Here is a 21,364-nt window from a genome sequence, read left to right on the forward strand (position 1 = left end):
AACTGGACAGTAATAGTCATAGTGCAAGATCAATTGTTTCCAAGTGCAAACCTCTGCATTAAGGAAACTCAGAAATTTCCAAAACAAGTCCAGAGCAGAAGGCACTTCACTGCAGCAATGAAGAGATGAAAGAAGGTAATACCCACTTAACCTTTTTTTCTTTTCTCAGTTCCAATTACTAGAATTTAAAGATGGAAAAAAAAAAAAAAAACAAAAAAAACCAACCAAAAACACAACACCCCTCTGGGAGTTATCCTTCCTAGGAATGATACACCCTTAGCTACAATTTCCAACTTTGGCAGAAGTGAACTCCAGAGTTAATCTTATTACTATTTGTAAAGGTGTATTGGTAACAGTTATATTTGTACTGACACCTCAGCTAGCTCTGGGAAATCAGTACTTTTCTCAGTACAAAACAGACCCTGGGGCTTGCAGTTCTTTGTTGTGGATGACTAAAAATGAGAACATATTATTAATTATGCATTGTTCAGTGAGAGCCATGCTGTCTGTGTCACAAGCCAGGTGCAGTACTGGATCTCATTCCAGTTGTGAGCTTCAGTTACTTCTCTACAAAATCCAATCTACACCATGAGGAAGAAATAAACCAGGTTGTCACACTAGAAACAAAAGATGGCTGTACTAGCTGTCTCCTACCAATAAAGAAGAACTGGATCTCCTCTACTTGAAATGACTTTGGCAAGGAAAGGGCAAGTCTGCCATGAATTTTCTCTCTGCTCTTCCAAAGGGCAGGTGGCATTTCTTCTTTTTCCCTTTCATTTTCACAGAACAAGTTTTGAAGAACCGTTTCCAGCTCCGCAAAGAAACATTTTGATTGAAATTCTGGAACAAGGCACCTTCAGGAAAACACATTCTTTTTCACATTTTTCCAGGTTGCTTTCTTAGGAAAAGAAATTGGTATAACCAAATTGCTATGTCTGGCAAAAGCCTATTTAATTACAATGTCCTCCGGGCATAGGTATCACGTGGCAAATTAGAGCCACTTCAGAGTTGCCCAGCTTGAACACCGTTGGAGTAGGTCCTTGCATATGGCTTTGTAGCCAGCACAAAAGACCATGTAAAGATAATTATTTTGAATGGAGCTCAAATATGGGTAAGGGTGAGGACCAAGGCACGTAGCAACAAGAGAATTTTGAGGGATAAGTTTCTGTGTAAGACAATGGAAGGATGAGGGTAAGGAGTTCTGGCTGCCACTGTCTCTGACAGACTCTCATTTCACTTTGCCTAACTAGCTGTAGCTTCCTTTCAGAGCTGGCTAAACGAGAACAAAATAAAAATCTATTCAGGCTAGTCATTATGACTATTAATAGCTGATACAAAGGAGTATAATGAACAGTGTAGATATAAGGGTAGTTCAAGTCTCTCTGAAATCAGTATGCAAGTGTTATCTGCAGAGCTATTACAGAGACCTGTATTGAGTTAAGAGAATAGAAATTTGGCAGAAAATAAACCCTCCTGCTTTCCAGCTAGCCCTCAGGGAGGCTGGGTGCAACTAGGCTTAATTTTTTATTATAAGCAATTCAGCACTGTAAGTTTGGTTGCATTCAGTAAGATCCCAGATGGACCAATACAGTGTGTTACACTGTAAGTCTGGTCTCATTCATGATTAGATATTCACAAAGAGTGTTGTTTATCAATGCATCAGTCTGGTCAAGTTCAAAAGAACTTGCATGAACACAGACTCACAAACAGTGCAGTGCAGCAACAGATTGTAGATTCTTCTAGACTGGTGGTGATTCACTAGACCTGCAAAATATAAATGTATACCACCATGTACAAGGGTTTCCAAGTATGCTCCAGAGGCACAGATCTTACCAAAGAGGCTACTTTGGGGAAGGAGAGCAAGCCCTTTGACTTGTCTGCAAGGTGGTTGTATTCTCATCTTCTGTCATGGAGGATTTCAAATGCCAAATTATACTCCTCTGGAGAAGTGGAGGTGAGAATGTAGTCAAATATTCTGCTAGCAGCCGCCATTAATGGGGGGGGAGTCACTTTATATGTAAATGAGGAATATAAAAAATTACAAATACAGTGATTATAAAGGCTGTGTGTAATGGCCAAGGGTAGAATAGAACTGTGACACCCTAGATCACTCCCTCTCTCATCTGAATTGCAGTGATCAGGATCATCTACAACCTATAGATAGCTAGCTTATCACCCCACCAGCAGGCCACCACCCCACAGTAATCCCTTCACCACATATCTCACACCGTATCTCATTCTTTCAGTGTGTGGAGCTGTTTAGAGATACCAGATTAATAAATGTATCTGTTAAACCGAACAGTTGAATCCATTCATCACTATGCACAACACAACCGTGCAACAGGAGAGGATGTGAATTTCCTGAACCCAAATACAGCAGCCAACAGAGAGACCCAGCTCAGCAGAACCCTTTCATTTGCTAGAGATCCTGCAAAAGGGCAGCAGGGAAGCCCTCTGCAAGGGGGAATGGTTCCAGGGGCAAATACAAGTCATACTGTAATTGATCTCACCACAAAAAACTAGAGCCTAAATGAATGTAAACAGTGGCTACAGACTGAAAAAAACCCTGACAAACTATATTACTCACTTAAGGGGAGTTAGGTCAAAGTTCATCATACTAAAACCTCTGACTAAAACCTGTACACTAAAAAATGAGCAGACTCAGCTTAGCTGTCACCTAAAAAAATAATTTCTCAAATGCTTTCTGACTTTTGAAGTTCCACAGATATTGTATCCCAGGAATGCCTTGGCAAAGCTGAGCACCTAGGCATGTATCTCCTACTTAAACTTGTTCAGGATTCAGTAACTGTAAAGTTCTGAGGGATGTGAGCTTTCTGGGAATGCTTCATCAGTCTGCTAATGAAGATGATCTCCACCACTTCTGCAGAAACTAAAATCCTCAAAGAAATTAATTCAAGATAGTCCAAATAATACCATGATCATAGTCTAGTACTTAGTGAGGGGTGAGAATTGGTACCTGCTTTGTAGAGTGTGTTCATATTTTGGAGGCAAGTAAAAATAATTGTTTTTCTCCAAGGAAATCATACTAAGTAGTAGACAGAGTAGAAAATAAAGCAGCATTACACCCCAGTTCTCCTAAGGCATATTGAACACCATTATACAAGGTACACGCCAGGCTGACTGCATCTTTTCTCACCAGGTTCCCCATAATATATCCTTTTAGAGAGATTTTCCACTTTCTTAATGTTAATTAGGCCAATAAAAGCCTATTATTCTGCTTTGTCCCCCTTGAAGCATATCTTCCTTCTTCCCACTGGATAAGACACCTGGGGTTAGGCTTGGGGTACAAATATCATCAGGAAGATGGAGGTGGTAAGTGCTCCCTTTGTTCATGTGGGATTGAGGTTATTTGTGCTCACAACCAGGTCTGAAGTTGCTTTGGAATTGTTCCCACTGTTCCTAGTGTACCTAAACTAGTTTCCATTTATGTCTTTAAATAGCAGAGGGGGGAGTTCAGATTGTGCTTGTTGAGTGAAAACTTCTGCAGGCTTTTGTAAAATCTTGAGGCTTGTTTTTAAACTTAAAAAAAAAAAAATTCCAAACCCCTTCAAACCCTCTTATCTTCTTTCTTGCTGAAGGAGAATATAAACAAATGAAGCTTCAAATAGACAGAAGCACCAGACAGTTACATAAAAACAAACTGCCAGATCCCTGCATGTAGGCGTATCTGCTCTCAATTCAGTCCTGCCTCTCTGTGCATGTGCTTGGAAGTAGGTCTCCCCATCTTGAGGTGGTAGCAGCTAGGACTAGATGCCCAAACTGAAACTCAGGTGTTGAAGGCACTGATGATGTGGCCTCAGGCTGTCTGAAAGTTCAACTAAAGGGTCCTTTGTAACCAGGGGACCAAGTATTTGGGGTCAGACGCTCGAGCAGAAGAGGTACAAAGTTTTATATCTTTACTATTCCAGTGAACAGCTCGAAAGATCTTGAAGTGAAGCTCTACAGATCAGCACATATCCTCCTGTCTTAGTGTTCTGAGTATTTCAACTGTTGAAGACCTGAAGAAAGTGGAAAAGTTATGGCAAGCAGAGCATCCTCATGAGAACGTTATGCCCTCAGCTCTACCTCCCATTATAGAGTATTCATCATGCTTGGGACCCTTTGATATCAAGACAGAGGAAATAATTGTGTTAATGTATGGTGGTTTAGTGATTAGATTGGTAAAGTGTATGACAGATCCTGCCAGTCTTCCACCTAAAGAGCTAATTGGCTGGGGAAAGGCCAGGGTTTCCCCCTGAGCTCACTGCATGCTCACAGATGAGTGGCATTTCTCTCAGATAACAGAGACTTACAGTGTTCTGGAAGAGCACAAGGAATTGTTACTTTTTTGAAGTTGAAGGAATTGGATTAACCGAGAATGCCCTCAGATGAGCTCTGAAGTTTAACTGATAATTTACTGAAAATGGCACCAAAAGAAAAAAATGGTTAAAGCTTCATTTCAGGAAAATACAGGCAGGGATTTGAAGTGCCAAAGCTGAGGAAACACTGCATTAATTAAACGTTACACTTGGAACAGAACTCATGATGAATTTCAGCCATAGTTTGTGAAATACCCAGTGAGACAAATGGGTCTGAGGCAGGGTGGCCTTTTGTGATGATGCATGCCCCTCGTAAGGTGGGTGTGCAGAGCTGTCAGCCTTGCCGGCATTCCCCCACCCCTGGGATCGTGAGGAGCTGATGTGACTTCATCTGTATTCGACGCCACTGGGCAGCCTCGTGTTCCCCGCTAACAGCCCCTCATCCCAAGCCCGGGACCTAATCTCCCTCAGGCTGCTCCTGAGGCGCTTTGCACACTAAACCAATTAACTCCCCCTGTGGGAGGGAGGCTTCGACGGCACTGCGGCGGCTCCGGTGCGCGACTCGGTGCAGGCGCGGGACCTGATGATAAAGAACCCCGGTAATGGAGCGGGATGAGCCTGGGCAACGCCTCTCCTGCCGGGGATCTCCCCGAGCCCCATCCCCAGCACAGACGGGGGCCGGCGGGATCAGACACCCCCCTCCACCCCTCCTCCGACCCGCGCCTGTCTCTTTAAACGGGGGCGGGGCCTCTGCCTTGCCCCGCGCCGCGGGCCGGCCCCGCCCCACCCCGCCATTGGTTGTCGCTGGGGCAGAGCGGCCGTCCCGCGCGCGACCATTGGCTGGCGGCTGGGCCGGGGTTCCCGGATGCGGGCGCGCTCGGCGGTTATAAAGGGCCGGGGGAAGGCGGGAGCGGCCGCAGTTTGAATCGCGGCGGGTCGGGGTAGGTTGGTGCTGTTGCCCGAGCTCAGTGCGTGCGGGACGCTCTCTGCCTCAGTCTGCCACCCACCTTCGCGGCGCTGCGCTCCGGTTCGCTATGGTGAGGAGCCGCGGGGGCCGCTCGGGTGGGTGGCGGTGGCGCTGCCGCCGGGGGTTGTCGGGGCTGAGGCGCTGCCGCCGGTGCGGGTGGCGGGGGAGCGCGCGCGGGCCGGAGCGGCGGGTGAGGGCGCGGGCGGCGCGCGGCGGGAGCAGGGGGTTGGGGGGGGGGCGGTCGCACGCGCACTGGCGCCGAAGGGGACAGGACGGGGAGCAGCTGCCGCGCATGCGCGCGGGGAGCGGCCTGTGCAGTGGCCGACGCGCACGCGCCCCTGCGCCGCGCGTGGCCCTCTGCGCGTGAGGGGGGGAGGAAGCGGGGCGCATGCGCGGAGGGCGGTGTTGGGGGGGACATCAACTCCTGATCTTCTCTTGGCATTGCCAGGCTGGCGGGAAAGCTGGGAAGGACTCCGGGAAGACCAAGACCAAAGCAGTGTCCCGTTCCCAGCGGGCTGGATTGCAGGTGAGCAGGGGCTCGGGCGTGGGTGAGGTGAAGTCAGGCAGGTCTTCCATCTGTTGCTTGGTTGTACTTCTTGGAACCTTTGCACTCTGTGTCTGCCAGTTGTCCCAAGTGGTGTAAGGATCTTAAGCCAGACATGGCTTTAGACCTTTTCGCATATCCATTCAGGAGGCGAAATAATAACCATGTGGCTGTTGCTGCTGCTTGTGCTGCAAATTGTGAAGTTGCTGATGTGAGTGTGAAATGCGGTGTCCTTAACTGGATTCTCAAGTTAAACACAGCCTGTGCATCTGCCACTGCGACTTTGCAGCCCAGGATGTGGTTTTGTGCAGTGGCTTTCTGCTGTCACAGCCTGTTCGTGCTTCTGGTTTTTTTCCAGTTCCCTGTTGGCCGCATCCACAGGCACCTGAAGTCTAGGACGACCAGCCACGGACGTGTGGGAGCCACAGCTGCTGTGTATAGTGCTGCAATCCTGGAGTACTTGACAGCTGAGGTAAAACCTGCAGGGGGTGCAAGCAAGTTGGTCAGCTCCCAAATGCCATAATGACGAGAGCCTGCTGTATTTTGCCAGTTTGGACTGGGTTATGAGCTCTTCACTTGCTTTGAGCCAGTCTCAAGTGTGTACATTATCAGAAGACCATGAAATATGCGTGCTCTGCATTTCACACAAATTTGGTGCTGTGACTTGCAGGAAAAATGCAAGTGTGAAGTAACTTATAAAATGGGCCATTACAGCATGTCATATCTCCTGTAAACACTCTTCTTCTTGGGAAAACTAAATGCAGAGCTCCAGAGGACTGTGGTCTTGGTCTCACTTGATTGTTTAACTGTTCAAAAATGGTCTTGTCCCAGGTCCTTGAGCTGGCGGGAAATGCATCCAAAGACTTGAAGGTGAAACGTATCACTCCCCGTCACTTGCAGCTTGCCATTAGAGGAGATGAAGAGTTGGATTCTCTGATCAAGGCAACAATTGCTGGTGGTGGTATGTCAGTTGCTTGCTGTTTTGTTGTTGGTTGGGTGGAGGAACTGTCTCAGACTACAGGTTGCTTAGTGCTGTACTTTCATTTGAAGTACAAAGTTTAGGAACACTGTTGAGAAATCATGTGGTCTTAATTGTTGCTCTTTCTTAGGTGTAATACCACATATCCACAAGTCTCTCATTGGCAAGAAAGGACAACAGAAGACTGTCTAAAGGATACCAGGATTCCTTGTTTTCTCAGGACTCGAAGTACTTAACTTGTCCAGTGTTGGTGATTCCAGTGGACTGTATCTGTGAAACACAATTTTGCCTTTTTTTAACTTTAAAAAGCTAAAGCTCCCTTGAGCTTTCTAACAAACCAAATTTCTGCATTGAAGTCTTAACTGTATTTAAGTGTTACCATGGCTTCAAAGAAGCTATTGTGTTTGTAGTGGGTTTTAATTGAGTTGACTGTTTCTAGATTGGTTTGAGTAAGTAAAGGAAATGTTTGGTTTTGTACAGACGTTTCATCCACTAGAGTGGAAATAATAAATGTTATGTCAAGACTGATTTGTCTCTTCCTAAGGGGGAAAGGGTCAGGGAGGAGGAGGTGGTAAGATAAGGTGAAGGGATGTTGAAAATCTGTGCTTCACTTGATTTTTTTTGTTTGTTTGTTTTTGTTAGCCTCTGGCCCCTTTACTGTTGCAGCTTGTAAAAGAAGCTCTGGGGAGAGCCATGTGTGAGCAGGGGCTGTACTGTAGCAGCCCTTAACTCCTGCCATGCAGCAGCATCCTGAATAGTGGATTACGGGGGGTTCTGGTCACATCTTCAGCTGTTCTTCTCCAGCTCTCTGCAAGTTTATTTTTTACAGCAAAGCCCTGCTTATTGCTGTGGTCAGGGAAACCTTGTGATGAAGCAAAAGGGGATGGGTTACTGTGTGTGGCTGGGGGCAGCGGCCTTCCAGAACTGCATCCAGCAGTGAAACACTTCAAATGGAGATGCTTTTGCTGTGGCCAGGCTCCTCTGTTTCTATAAGCTCTTCCAGGCAATAATCTCTGCTGCAGCATTGTAGCTGGGAGGCAGTGACCTAGATCGGAGATGCTGGCTAGACCTGTATTAATTGCGCTCCTCCTGGCGCTGCGGTGCTTCCCTGGAGCAGCGCCCGAGCGCTTCCTTCGCGGCAACGCCGTCCTTCCCGGGATGTAATTGATGTCACTATAGGGAGCACTTACGAGGCGCTAACAAGTACCCTCAGGCCCTGTAAGCACCGACAGCACTCGGGCTCCTCTCACATCGGTGCGGGAGCGCGCATGGTACTTTTCCATCGTGACGGCTCCTTCCCGAGGCCGCGCGGGCGGGCAGCGTCGCTCCCGGCGGGGGCGCTCCCGTCCCCTTCCTACCCCTCCCGTTTGGGACGATCCCGATGCTCCCGTCCCATCTCCTTCCCGCCCCTCCCGGCCGGGACGATCCCGATGCTCCCGTCCCATCTCCCTCCCGGCCGGGACGACCCCGATGCTCCCGTCCCGTCCCCGCCCTTCCCGGCCGGGTGAGCGGCGGAGCCCCGGGCGGGCGGGGCGGCGCATGCGCGGCGGGGCCCGGAAGCGGCCCGCGCTGGTGCCGGTGCGAGCGGCGCCGGGGCTGCGGCAGCGGCGGGATGAGCCCTGCGGAGCGAGGGAGCCCCGCGGAGTGAGGCAGCCCCGCCCGACGCCCCGCTCCGCTCGCGGGCCCTCCGCCCCGCCCGCCTCCGCTCTGGCTTCGGGCCCCTTCTCTCTGCGCTGCGGCGGGCGGAGGCGGCGGAAGGAAAAGCCCATGGAGGGGAACCGGGACGAGGCCGAGAAGTGCATCGGGATCGCGCGGGAGGCGCTGGAGGCCGGGAACCGCGACCGCGCCCTCCGCTTCCTCGGCAAGGCGCAGAAACTCTACCCGACCGAGACGGCCCGAGGTGAAGCCCGGCACCCTCCCCGCAACCCGGCGCTGTCGGGACAAGCCCGGAGCGACCGCGGGGCCCGCAGGAGGGCGGGCGGCGAGTGGGGGGCCCCGCACCACGGGGGGGGCCCCGCAGGCCGAGGCGAGCGCGACCTGACCCCCAAAGCCAGCCCGTCTGGGCTCTGGCGGGGAAAGGAGGCCAAAGGATGTGCCTGGGAGCAGCGCTCAGGGCAGGTGGATTCCCACCGCCGGTGCCTGCCTCCGGCGTCAGGCGGTGCGGAGGAGTGGGCTTGGTTCCCCCCGCGCCAGAGGGTATCCCCCAGGGCCAGCCCAGCGCCTCGCCTGCATTCCCCCTCCTCCCTTCAGCCGTCAGTGTAAACGCAGCCATACAGACTAGGCTTAGCCCCGATTAACAGCAGGACATTTCAGGCCCCAGGCCGAGACAGGCTGGGTTGGCCTTTCTTCTGTCAGTGTGAATTACCCCTCGATAACAGCTTGCAGTAAGAGCTGCAGCTCCGGAGTGGACCGTGTCTTCATTCTCTAATTGCGGTTTGGGTTTTCTCCGTTCCCTTTTGGTTGTATATAGCTACGTAGGAATTGCACATGGGTTTACCTTTCCTAGAGAAAATGGGATAGGTGGCTCCCCCTAGGACTTCATTGGCTCACCTGACAATTAATTCTGTACTAAAAACTGAAAAAAAGAATTAGCATCTTTCCAGAAAAAGGTGTTTAGAAATATTTTTTTAAAAAGAACGATAATGAGGTTTCAGTGTGTGTTGGAACTGTCACCCGTCTTGGAGTCTTTCTGTTACACTGTGCCAGAAGTCGGCTGGAAACACCGTTGGACGTAGCAGTGACTTGTTGCGTTCCTCTGGTTCTCACTTATGTGGTCTGTGCTGTGGAATTAGTAGGAACAACTTCAGTTCTCTGTACTGACTTAAAGGCCTCAGCATTTGCCATTTCTGGAACACAACTTTGGGGCAAAATCCTGACTGGAAGTGTTCTTTGCTGCATTTTATTCTGTAGTGAAGCCTTTTAAGTCAGGTGAGCAGATTCAGTGAACATTTTTGGGCCTCTTTTTTCTCCTGACTACTTTGTATATGCAAACAATAAGTGAAGATCTCACTGGTGCTTTTTTTTTTTTTTTTTTTACAAATGTTTAAGTTTTCAAGTATTTGTTTTTTCTCCTACAAGACAGCATAGATGTTGACATACTCCCTAAATGTCTGTGGCTTGAGAAGATGACATGTGTGAACATACTTTCAGCTTTTTGGAAGCTGTGTGGGTCAGGAGGCAGGAAAGCAGAGGGTTTCAATTCAGCTTTCACCAAGGAGAAAGCTTGTCTGCTTCACATAGCTCTTTACCCTCTTGTATCTCCCAGATACTAGTTACAGTAGCTTTCTGGGAAAAAAAATCTCGATCTGGTTTGTTTTGAGCGTTTGGGTTTTTTTTTAAGTAGGACTGCCACTACATAACCACCATTAGAAAGTATTCAGTGCAAGAAATAGATGGCTAATTAGGCTATTGTCTGTAGGACACTTGTTTTATTCACTGTGGAAATTAGCAAAGTGACTCACAAATGAGGTACAGACCTGGTGGAAAGAAGATAGTTTTGTGGTTATGATGGTGGACTGTAATCTGGGATACTATGTCCTGAAACTAAATGCTTCACAGAATTTGTCTGTGATGGTAAATAAGTCACTCCATTTCCTTTAGTGACTGGCTAGTTGTTTGTGCTTTGTTTTTCAGGTTTTTGGCTTGAAACAAGCGCCTGATTTGTGGAACTGGTGGGCAGTTAAAGCTCCATCTGAAGATAATGAGAATTGTAGATGCCCTAATACCACTGAAAATATTCAGTGGTACCCTAGGCCTGATTTGAACTAGGTACTTACAAATTAGGGAACTCTTTAAACTTGTAGTATCTCTGTGCTTCAGTTTTCTAGCCATGGAGCTTGTTAATCCTTTTACACTCATCTCATTTCCTCCCAAAACAGTACCAACTCATTGAATTTATTTTGGTTTTAAAGTGTTTGAGGCACTTAAATGGCCCTGCTAAAAGTGTAGTAAGCTGCAAGGACACAGAATGTCCTTTTATCAGGACAGGAACTGGAAGGTGTGCAATACGTTAGAACTGGCATTTTACAATGACTAAGAACAAATGAAATTATTCTCATTGACATCTAGATAAATTAAGTGGAGGGGTCACTTGAAGAAAAAAACCCTGTAATTCATAATTCAGGTAATTAAAAATATGCCATAGCCCATACCAGAGAGAAAGAACAGTTACGGGTTTTGTGAGCCCACTTAGTTTGAACACAAACTCTTATTTTACAGTGAAAGTGTGTTGGGTTTATACAGTGATAGGACAATATGGTGCAGCCCCAGTTGTCTCTGTGCTCACTTACTTTCTCTGTGGGGTATGAATTTGAAGGTAGTTTGTACCAATTTCTCACTGAAGTCACAGATCCTTCATATGTTGTATCTTCAGTATCATTCTGAGAACAATTGCCCACCATTTCACAAATGATGTTCTGTCAGTCATAAAACCAATGAGAATGGTAGTGCTGAATCTTTTACTGGTGGGAGCTTCCTCCTCCTGATGTTGTAGTGGATTGTAAAAGGACAGAGAATAGGTTTTAACTATTGTCTCTAAAACAATACTATGTGTGATTTGCTTTTGGCAACATTTGCATTTAAAGGGCATTCAGCACTAGTTCAGTCATCAGTGAAGTTTAGTTTTGCTAAACAAAGCCTGCCTGAAATACGCTGACTGCAGCAGTGCTATTTTAAGGCTTTACTAGTCTGAAATGTAAGGTCAGTGCTTATTTACTGATACTTAGCTAATGACTTCATAGTAGCAGTTTTTATGTTGATGTCACTCTTTGTTAGAGAACTGTTTTACAGTTCAGCTGTTCAAAAAATTGTTTGATTTTGATTTTTGGTAATGATTCATCTTACAACTGAGCGGAAACTAATTGCTTGTCTGGAAAAGATTTTTAAGAGTGAATTTACAGATAATAAAGGGCAAGATGCCCTTTCCAAACATAGGTGCCATTCAGTTTGGAGATGAAGACAAAACGACGTTAAAGGAAACTTTATTTTTCAGTGCTTCTTAAGATTTTCTTGCCCTATTTCTGATGCTGCCCTTAAATTTTTCAGGAGCATGTCACCTTAGTTTTTAGGCTGTTGCAATAGAACAAATTCTGAATTAAACAATTCTTCCATTACTGAAAGGGAGGGGGGGTCATGTTCAATGCATAATGGAACCAAATGCAGTTCAAGGATCTTTCATTCAACAGCAGGTAATAGTACACACAAGAGAGGCTTCAGACACATTCAGAGATAAGATTCGTTGTCTTACCTGCTAACAGAATAAGTCTTTGGTTTTTTGTATGTCCTGTTTTAAAATACCTAGATGCATAGTGAAAGCTTTCTTTAATACACTGTTAGTTCTGCAGTTCTAACAGCTGGTTTTATCACTGGCAGTTCATGGAAAAGTCAAAGTTGTTTCTGAATATCTGAACTGTATCTCTTCTGTGAAGAAAACAATGGCCCCGTACCCTTTGTACGGTTTTCTTTTTCGACATAAAACAATAGCGTGTTTGTTTATGCTGTCCTGCTATTTTAAGAAGTTCACACTTATGTATTTGAATTTTATTTTTTTTAACCACCCTGCATTGTCTTCTCAGCAGTGCAGCTCCATTGCGAGGTCTCAGAAGGTGAAATAGCAATGTTGAAAGTATACTGCAGCCAAACCAATTCATTAAGAGACTTAGAGCTACACTCGCCATGAAGAGACACTGGATGTTAAAAATGCAAACCATCGCCTGTGCCTGCGTTTCTGCCATTATTACTCGCACTGATTCTGCACGAGCATTGGTGCAGGGATGGGAAATTTCTAGAGCAGTGCCAATATAGAAGCAGGAATTGCAAAACTTTGAGCATTAGTTTGAGAGGGGAAGTCAGGGTTACACATTCAGTAGGATTCCGCATGATACCATTACTAAATGTCATACTCACTGGATAGAAAACTGTTTTTTTTTTCTTGTTAGCACTTGCTTGGAGTGCATTAGGACTGAAAATGCTTCATTCTGAGGGCACCATCTGTTCAAAACTCTGTTCATTAGTTCTTAACCTGCAGACCTGGTCACCTCATTGGAGTTGTTATTGCGTCATTTGCCTCAGAACTTCAAACGCCACAATGGATGATATTAGAACCAAGTATTGCAAATACCGAATATCTACTCCAGTTATAATCCACAATGCAACTATAGCTCTCCTGTTTTCAAGAACTTGATTTCATTTGTAGCGAAAACATGGCCTCAGTTACAACTATACATCTAAGTCGTAGTTGTTTCTTCATTTCTGCAGTAAAAAGCCCAATCTGATCAATCGATGAGTCTTGCTGAGGCAGGCACGAGTGCAGGACCAGCACTGAAGTCAGCTGACTTTTTTGTTCAGGCTGAGTGTAGCTATTCAAGGCTTCAGTCTGCTGTGACGACTGGGTAATAAGTGAATTTAAAAGTAAATATGGGGGAGTATTTAAGAAGCACGTCTTAGGAAAGTGATGATTCTCCTTTTAAACAATGCACCACTTTCTTTTCTTTCTTGTGCTTCAGTGAGATAACAGGCTATGGTGTGTAGGATCCCAGTTTTCTGCTGCTCTAAGAAGGACATGCTAGGCAGAAGAGAATTTTTTTTTTAATTTAGGAGAAAATTCTTCAGAAATCTTCTCAGTACTTTCTAGAAGAAAGTGTTTTTAACAGTAAAGCTGTAATATCTTTCACAGTGAATGGGAGATTTTTCCTTTGCAGTTTTTATGAGAGCATTTTTCTATGTAAATAGTAGCTCTCATTTTTTATGAAACAAATGTGGCCTATGTAGTTTGCCTTCTTACTCTGAAGGGATCTCTTTTCAGGAAAGCTGGACCATTTAATAATCTTCAATCTATATTATGCTTTGTGTGCAGTCCCTTGTGTTAGAATGGTATTGTTTCTGGTTCATAGGTAAGACAGATTACCCCCAAAATATGGACTTATATCCCGGAAGAAAAAGCAGACTTAGCGTAATTTTATTAAAACTGCTGAATTTGACATCTCTTGGAACGTGGAAAGAAAGAGGATTTCAAGATCTAGCAAAAGCTTACTGGTTTTCAAAATTCATGTCTTGAGTTGGGTGTGGTTGGCTGATCCTGAGTTATTTGTGGCATTTTAAGAGTGGTTTGAATTTCAGCTAGTATTGCCTGGAAGGAGTGGAGCATCGGTTTGTGGCCAGTAATGGCTCAGGTTACAAGTAGGTACATACTATAGCAACTGAAATGTGCTGGAGATGAACTTGGTCTCTGTGTCAAATCATTGGCAGTTTCTTTAGTATTAGGTTAGTTCCTCTTCAATTTACAGTGGCTTAGTCAGGTATTCTGATGTTTTCATCCCAAAGCACAGGTTCAGTGCCTCTAAAAAACATCTAGGAATGAAGGACCTGGACAAATTATCTCCAATATTACAGTACCTTGGCAGAAATGGAGGGGAGTCTGGTCACTAATTGTGAAACACTTTTCCATAGTTTTGCCATGAAAAGGCATTGCTAGACCGGCTTCAGAAACATTTGTGGTGCAAAGTGATGATCAACAAGAAAGGAGGATGTGGCAGCTGGTCTTTTATAATGTGGTGCTCTCACGTAAGATACTTGAGAGCCCTGGCTTCATCACTAATACCTGTAATGATACCATGATATACTGTTGTTTTTATAGTTTTGTTGGAAGCTATTATGAAGAATGGAAGTACTGCTGGGGGAGGCGCTTACTGCCGAAAACCAGCCAGTAGCAGTGATCAAAGTAAGCCCAATAGCACGAAGGAGAGCAATGCATCTGCTACAGGTGAAAGTGGAAAAGGCTACACCAAAGACCAAATGGAAGGAGTTTTAAGGTATGGCCTTGCTTAAATATGTCACTACTTTTCATTGTGTATTATGTACTTAGCGTCTAAAGAAGCCACAGAAAAAATGAGGTTAGTTAAAACAGTTACTTCTACTGAAGGGTAGCTGAAAGGAATAGGAGAGTTTTGCTGTTTTTAAACACTGTATGAGATACTGTCACTGTCTGCGAGAAAGATGATACTCCTTTCTTTAAACCGTCAGTGTTACTTTATGTAACGATTATACTTAAAATAGTTATGGAGTAGATCTCATGGTAAATGGAAGAAGTGATGAAAATTCTGTAGTACAACTTACAGGACAGTGTTTCTAATAAATATTTTTATACTGGATACATGCTCACTCCTGAAGTTTATTTTCAAGCTAATCTTCTTGTACAGGCTTGTCTTAGACGAGCATTAAAATGATTTTGTTCTGAAAGTAAAGGTATCTGAGAAGCACTGAAGCACAGAGTCTGAGCTGCATCATAAACTCTGTACTTTAGTGCAGTTTGATAGTATTAAGATGGGGTGGCATCACAAAAGAAGGATGTGCAAAAAGAAACAGAAGTCAATGAAAATGTCCTTTTGAGGCAACGAACTGTTAAGACATCACTATACACTTGCTGGCTGTAGGAGCAAGAAAAATATTGTTTGATATGTGCCCTGATTTCTGGTAAAGGAGTATGGATATAGCCATTCTAAAATTGCACACCTCAAAACCCACCTGTATTTTCAGATAAGCCTAGCCCAAATATTTTCGAGGGAGCTTGAAGGGAAATCAAGAGGTGCCCATCTCCTAGTTTGTGTAGATTGGATGAACTGTCGTGCAAAACAGAAATTTGTGAGGGATTTTTTTTTGTGTGCATGTGTGAAATACATGTTGCTGTTGATATTATCTTGGGATCTTTTCCTGAAGTTCAATAATCTGTTCAGCTGTGCTAACAGTGAGGAGAAAGTAGCTTTTATTTGTTAATACAGAAGCTTTGCATTCAGACAGGTTGACAGCAGCATCCCTGACATGGTTATCCTCTTGGTGTTGTTATTTACTGTAGCTTTTCATTTGCCATCATTCTCTGCTTAATTAATGTTATTGCCCTTCATAATGCATCTGAAGTGAAACATGAATAAGGATGTACATCTTTAGCCACCTTGTACAACCTGTTAAAATGAGTGTAGAATGGGTGTCTGTGCACATGTGTGGGAGACAAAATACCCAGAAAGAAGTCCTCTGTAAAATGAGGCTTAAATCAAATTAAGACGTGTAACATACTTCTAGAAAGCTGCTACAAGGAAGGCTCTGTTACTGCCAGTATTCACTCACCTGTGACGTGCCAACCTGAGCTGCAGTCTGCTTTGACATCAGGCTCTCTGCAAGATCTGCCTTTTTGTTTGTTTTACCAGAAGGTATGTTGCCTACTTTGTCTTGACTGAAATGATGAAGTAGAACCAGTTTTTCTCTCTGGTAGGCTTTTGTGTAATTGAGTATTGCTTCCTTGAAGGGATTCCCTAGATGCCAGATAAACTTAATCCAGTTTATTAAGATCAGAACCAGAGTTAGGGGTATTCACAGAAGTTGCACATTGAGGATAATCTTGATGCAACATTGCCTAAAGAATATTGAATATTAAATATGGGTTTTTAAGACCTACTAGTATCTTTACAAAATAAGAAATTGTAATAGCTTACAAAACAACCCATATTTGTTTGTATTTTACATAACACTTAAAATCATGCAGTTATATAGCAGTTTATAAACCTCTATAGAGAAACTGAATTTTGGTTTAGATGTGCAACAATCAACAGAGCAAGTCTCCAGTTCACATTGCAAGTTTTGAAAGGTTTGTCGTGTTTTCATTTGGGGACATCAACAAACCACTTAAAATATTTGTGGTTAGGAATTAAAAAGCATATGTGCCTTGCTAATGAGAACAGAGTTAAGTATGGCTAAATGGGCTAAAACTTAATGGAAAAATATAACACATTCAGTGGTGATAGCTGAGAGAAAGTTCATGTTTAAACCACAGTGAGAACAAGGTTCCTAGCTGGAAACATGACAGGCTGCATATGTTATTGCTTCAGTCAGTCCCCAGACTTTTCCAGTTAAATGAAATTTGCCCCTCAGAGGAGGATATTCTTCAGAGCTTGTCACCACCATATGTTTCTACCATACCACAGTGGAATGGTTTTCAGACTTTTGAATTGGTTAAAGAAATACTGTGTGAAAAGAGGTGGCTTTAAGTAGTGTTTCAAGTCTGATTTCTGTCTTTTCTTCCTGTAAGGAAAGAAATTTTTAGATAGCAGGGTAGCAAAATCTTCAAACTTGAATAAATTCTGACTCTCACCATGAATTTGACTCTTGACAAAGTTGGTTTGCATTTGTATGATTTGAAAGATGGTGATTATCCTCAAGTATTCTTCCCTCTAGGAGTTTTTGGTTCTTATAAATAATTGAATGTAGGTGGAGAGAAAGCATTTCTGCTTTAACTATACATGCCATTTCCAACACTTGTTGTAAACTTCAGTGAGCAGTTGGATATGGGGGCTGACTGGGCTCTCTGGCTTGGATCACTGGTTAGAGTTCCTGGTGTTGTCCAGCTATCTTGAATTTGTTTGCGACAATTCACTGTGATTTAAGAAGCACAGTGAAGACATGCTGAGAGCAATATAACTCATTTAACTGCATTAATTTTCATCAGGGTTACTCTACTAATGTGAGTAGGTATAAGTACAGACAAGCACCTCTGTGCTGGTTTTATTTTTTCCACACTGCTCACTAGCAAGCTACCATAACAGTTCTGTAGAGTGTTACATGAGCTTGCAAGTTGCTCAACAGGGAGAAGTGTAAGATGCAATATATTTCCACTGATTGCATAAGTGCTGGGAAATGCTTTGTTCCTTGTGGGAACCGTGCTCACTGTTTGTGTGATGGTTTGAAGCCTGAGATGTACCAAAGCACTTTGTTGCTTTTAAATTGAAATGCTTTGAAAATACCATCTGTAGTGCATGCATCTTTCTCTTAATGATTCTTATTTTGTCACTGAGAACTGGATGAAGTTGCCTTAACACCTTTAGGTGATCTGCATGTCAGAGATATTGACAAGAGACTGACAGAAATATCTCAGGACCCACAGCAGACTTAATATCTTGTTAGAGCAAGTGCCTTAGAAGTCTCTTGGCAATTAAAAGCTACCCGAGCAATGTCAACTTAAGACAAATGTGTGAGAATTGTGTGCACAACAAAAAAAAGGGCGAATTTGCTTTTGGATTTTGTGATCTTTGCTTTAAAGCAATGCTTTCACTCTTTCATGTAGCATTTTTTCCTGAGATAAAGAAATGAAACATTTCTGTAAAAAAAAGAAAATCCAAACTTTTCTTTTTCTTCTAGTTCACTTAACTGAAGAAGTACTGATTGGGGTTAGTTATTGGAGTTCTTAATTACTCTAAAAAAAATTCTGTTCATAATATCTGCCCACATGTACCAAGTGTGCAGACCCTTTTTGTGGACTAGCATGAAATTAAAAAAAAAGGATCATTTGACTGCTGTGTATTAATCTTTTCCATTTCTTTTTATGCTTCAAAGTGTGTATTATCTGTTGTCTACTACATGATTTAAAAAAATAGTTTCTGACACATGTTCTATGATATATACAGGCTCTCTTTAAATGATCTTAAATTCATATGGTGTTTGATCTCTTTGATCTCTTTTTAGTGAATAAGCCATAGCATATATTCCATATTACCTTTTTCACATCTGAAAGATAACTGCCATGATAAGTAGTATGCTACAGTTGGGTTTCTATCTTATGAAAACTGTGGTGGAATACTACTTTTTCTACCCTTGCCAGTGCCTGCTTCTTAGAAGAAAACACAAGAACGAAATTTTGTATTTATATCTTTGAGATAGAACCAAAACAAATCAAAAGAGGCATGAGTTCTATAGAAACCTTGCAAGGCAAGATTAAGTGTCATCCAGTAGTGGTTAAGAATAGTCAGTAGTTTGATTTTGAATTCGCATAGTAAACCAAAAAATTGCCTCTACACATTTCATGAATCAGACTAGAAGGAGTGTAAGTTGTGTGACTGACTTTCCAGGCATTCTACTGAGGCTTCTGCAAATTCAGCAAAAAGAGATATATTGGTTCTTTTGTAACATGGAGTCAAGAAGATAATTCACTGAAAGTGGATTAATAAAAGCAATCAACATCTGCTGAAATGGAAAAAAAAAAACCCAAACCATCAGAGCAAAGAAATCAGGGCATGCCTTTAATTAGGCTGTAGAACTACTATGAACTGTTGAAATAACCGGTTGAATGGTTGTGAAATTAAGGTGAAAATCATATTCACAGAGCCTGTCATGGAAAAGTGGCACAGAAGATATGATGGACTTTGTCAGAAAGCTCCTGCCTTTAATCTACACTTTTTATGACTAAAAGCTTAAATCAAATCTAGAGGAAAGTATGCTGATGTAAACACAGCCTTGAGTATTTCATATAATTCACACAGTAGAAACAAACTGATCAGGTACATGCCAGAGCAAGGTATTAAGACAAACACCCAGATATGGTATTGAATCTATTAGTACAACAGAGATCTGAAATTTCTGGTGCATTTGTTCCAGAAACTAGGGATATGCTGGTACCAGCTTGAGTTCCTCAACAATGCTGCGACCTTCTCTTCCCAATCTAGAGCATTTTTTGCAGACCACGCTTATGTCACCCAAACTGTGACTGGCACATTCCTAATTCAGCTGCAAGGGAATTTGCATCAGGCCCTCTGGCATCACTGGAAATTTGACCTGTATAGAAATTAGTCTGCATTTTACTGTGTTTTTCTGCTCAACTCTAAGATTGGAAGTAAGTGTAGCTTCCTCTTGCTCAGTTCTTTGTCATACCTTTCACATTGCTGCTCACTGCGCTGCTCAGTTCAGTTTATCATTGGGAGAAATAATTGTGACTGCCCTCACAACCGTTGGAGATTGTGGTCACAGTATTTGTCTTTAGGGCTGTCCCTGTGTATGTAGACAGAGGCTCTGGAATGCCCTTTGGAATACCTAGTGATGCTCAAAACTTCATCATTGTGGATTACTGTGGGTATTTGATACAGAAATGCAAACGTCTCCAGTAGGTTTTGTTAATCTGATAAAAGCTGTCAATGCTGACCTAATCTGAATTGTAGATTTGAAAAGTGAACCAAGAAGCACAGCTGTAGGATCATATCATTCTGTAGTCACAGGAGAACCAGTAGTAGTAGCCCCAGAATTTCTGCAGGTGAGAACAGACTTTTCAGGACCTGAGGGGCTTCCTCTACTGCCAGCTATCAGAGCATGGAGCGGAGCCCAGTGTCAAGCAGAATTGGTAGTTACTCCAGTTTCAAGCTGGCTGACGAGTTCTGCTGTAGGTGCTGGGATAGTGGAGCTTTGCAAGTCATGGCAAGTTACCTCTGTCACCAGACTGGGCATGTATGTAGGCCATTGCTTGCTCTCATGCTGTTTGAGAAATCTATTCTCTAAAAGTCAGGTATTATTTCAGGAACATCCAGCAATGTGCCCTCTTAAAACAGTCAGCAAATCTGTTAACCAGAAGGACAGTGCCAAGGTGTTGGCAGGGGACTAACAATTCAACAAGGACAGAAATTAGCAAAACAATAGAAATAATTTTATAGTCATTTAGATACAAAAGTGATCCAACCAGGAATGAAAAGCACAAGATAAGCACTTCACAAAAAACAAAACCCCAAACAAAGTATGAGTAAAAACACCAGAGTTCCAGTAAGCCATAAAAAAATAACAACCACAACAAAAACCATTCAAAGCAAAATGAGCAGGCAATGAACAAGTGGGAATTTTAAAAAGAAACCTCCGTGTCGAATTTACATATGCAAGAAAATTAGCAGTAGGAACTACAGTGCCTTAAGGGGCAGCAAGACAAACACAACAATTTGAAATGCAGCATTCAGGAAGTTAGTTGTTCATGCTGAGAGTGTTGCAGGATAGGGGTTTCAGTTGCAGTTAAAAGCCAGAAGTAACATCTGTGATTGGGCTTTTCCAAGATCTCCCCTGGTTTTACTCTTTATTTTAGCGTGCCTCTGTTGGCTGATGTTGTGTGCCCTGCAATAATAGAGAAGTGGGAAAGGGATGGATCCTACCATCCATCTGCCCTCCTGTGGCAAATCTCCACAGGACAGTTCAGTGGTGCAGGTGAGGGATTCTGGCTGACTGAGCATTATCAGTTGTCAGCCTACTAGAGAGACGGGGTGAGGAATATGTCCAAAAAGGTCTGCATCTGCTGAAGGACAAGGGTCAAATTGACCATGGCCTTCAAGTTTCCAGCAGATGGAGAGAAATTTTTCATTGGGATCGTGGAGTATGGGGGAAGAAGACTTGGTGAATCTGTGCAAAGCCTGTGAACGCCATCTCTTTAAGGATGGGGAGGGATGGGTGTGCCAGGCTCTGGTGGGGCTCCAGTGTTTGAGAAGCCTCGTGACTGCACAGCACATGTGTGACCTGAGGATCTGGTGAGTTGTCCTGGTGATCCCCTACAGTTTGTCCTCTGATAAACTGCCTTACCAGGTTGAGTTTGGGATGCACTGAAGTTTTGGCTCTCAGGAGAGCATCACGAACACTGATAACTTTGTTTAATTGGAAAACACCTTTTAATCATCTTTGCTTTTCCCATCATCCCTCATACAAAGCAGCTGCACTACAAGTTTTGGTTTAAAGCTCTCACAGACTTTGCTGAGGAGGAGAAAACTGAGGTCTTA

The 21,364-nt window shown here is 43.7% G+C and overlaps 2 protein-coding genes across 2 annotated transcripts in view; both read left to right on the top strand.

Moving 5' to 3' along the window:
- The first annotated feature begins 5,169 nt into the window (after positions 1-5,169).
- On the top strand, positions 5,170-7,337 carry LOC113943741 (histone H2A.Z). The gene is made up of 5 exons (XM_027635938.1): positions 5,170-5,356; positions 5,735-5,812; positions 6,189-6,302; positions 6,662-6,791; positions 6,940-7,337. Exons 1-5 carry the CDS (start codon positions 5,354-5,356, stop codon positions 6,999-7,001), a joined length of 387 nt encoding a protein of 128 aa, XP_027491739.1. The 5' UTR covers positions 5,170-5,353; the 3' UTR covers positions 7,002-7,337.
- Positions 7,338-8,379: 1,042 nt separating this feature from the next.
- Positions 8,380-21,364, top strand: part of DNAJB14 (DnaJ heat shock protein family (Hsp40) member B14) — a 28,155-nt gene continuing 15,170 nt past the window's right edge. The window contains exons 1-2 of the mRNA XM_027635524.1: positions 8,380-8,709; positions 14,443-14,617. Coding sequence (XP_027491325.1) covers positions 8,577-8,709; positions 14,443-14,617 — 308 coding nt within the window. The 5' untranslated portion in view covers positions 8,380-8,576. The remainder of the gene's footprint in view (positions 8,710-14,442; positions 14,618-21,364) is intronic.

Source organism: Corapipo altera, unplaced genomic scaffold (genome assembly GCF_003945725.1).
Source record: "Corapipo altera isolate COAL_440 unplaced genomic scaffold, ASM394572v1 22b, whole genome shotgun sequence".
NCBI classification, from domain to species: Eukaryota; Metazoa; Chordata; class Aves; order Passeriformes; family Pipridae; genus Corapipo; species Corapipo altera.

What these genes read in the sequence shown, in the direction of transcription:
- LOC113943741 (XM_027635938.1), top strand. An exon ending in TGGAGTACTTGACAGCTGAG is followed by an intron (nt 6,303 to 6,661) that starts GTAAAACCTGCA and finishes GTCTTGTCCCAG; the next exon opens with GTCCTTGAGCTGGCGGGAAA. An exon ending in GGCAACAATTGCTGGTGGTG is followed by an intron (nt 6,792 to 6,939) that starts GTATGTCAGTTG and finishes GCTCTTTCTTAG; the next exon opens with GTGTAATACCACATATCCAC.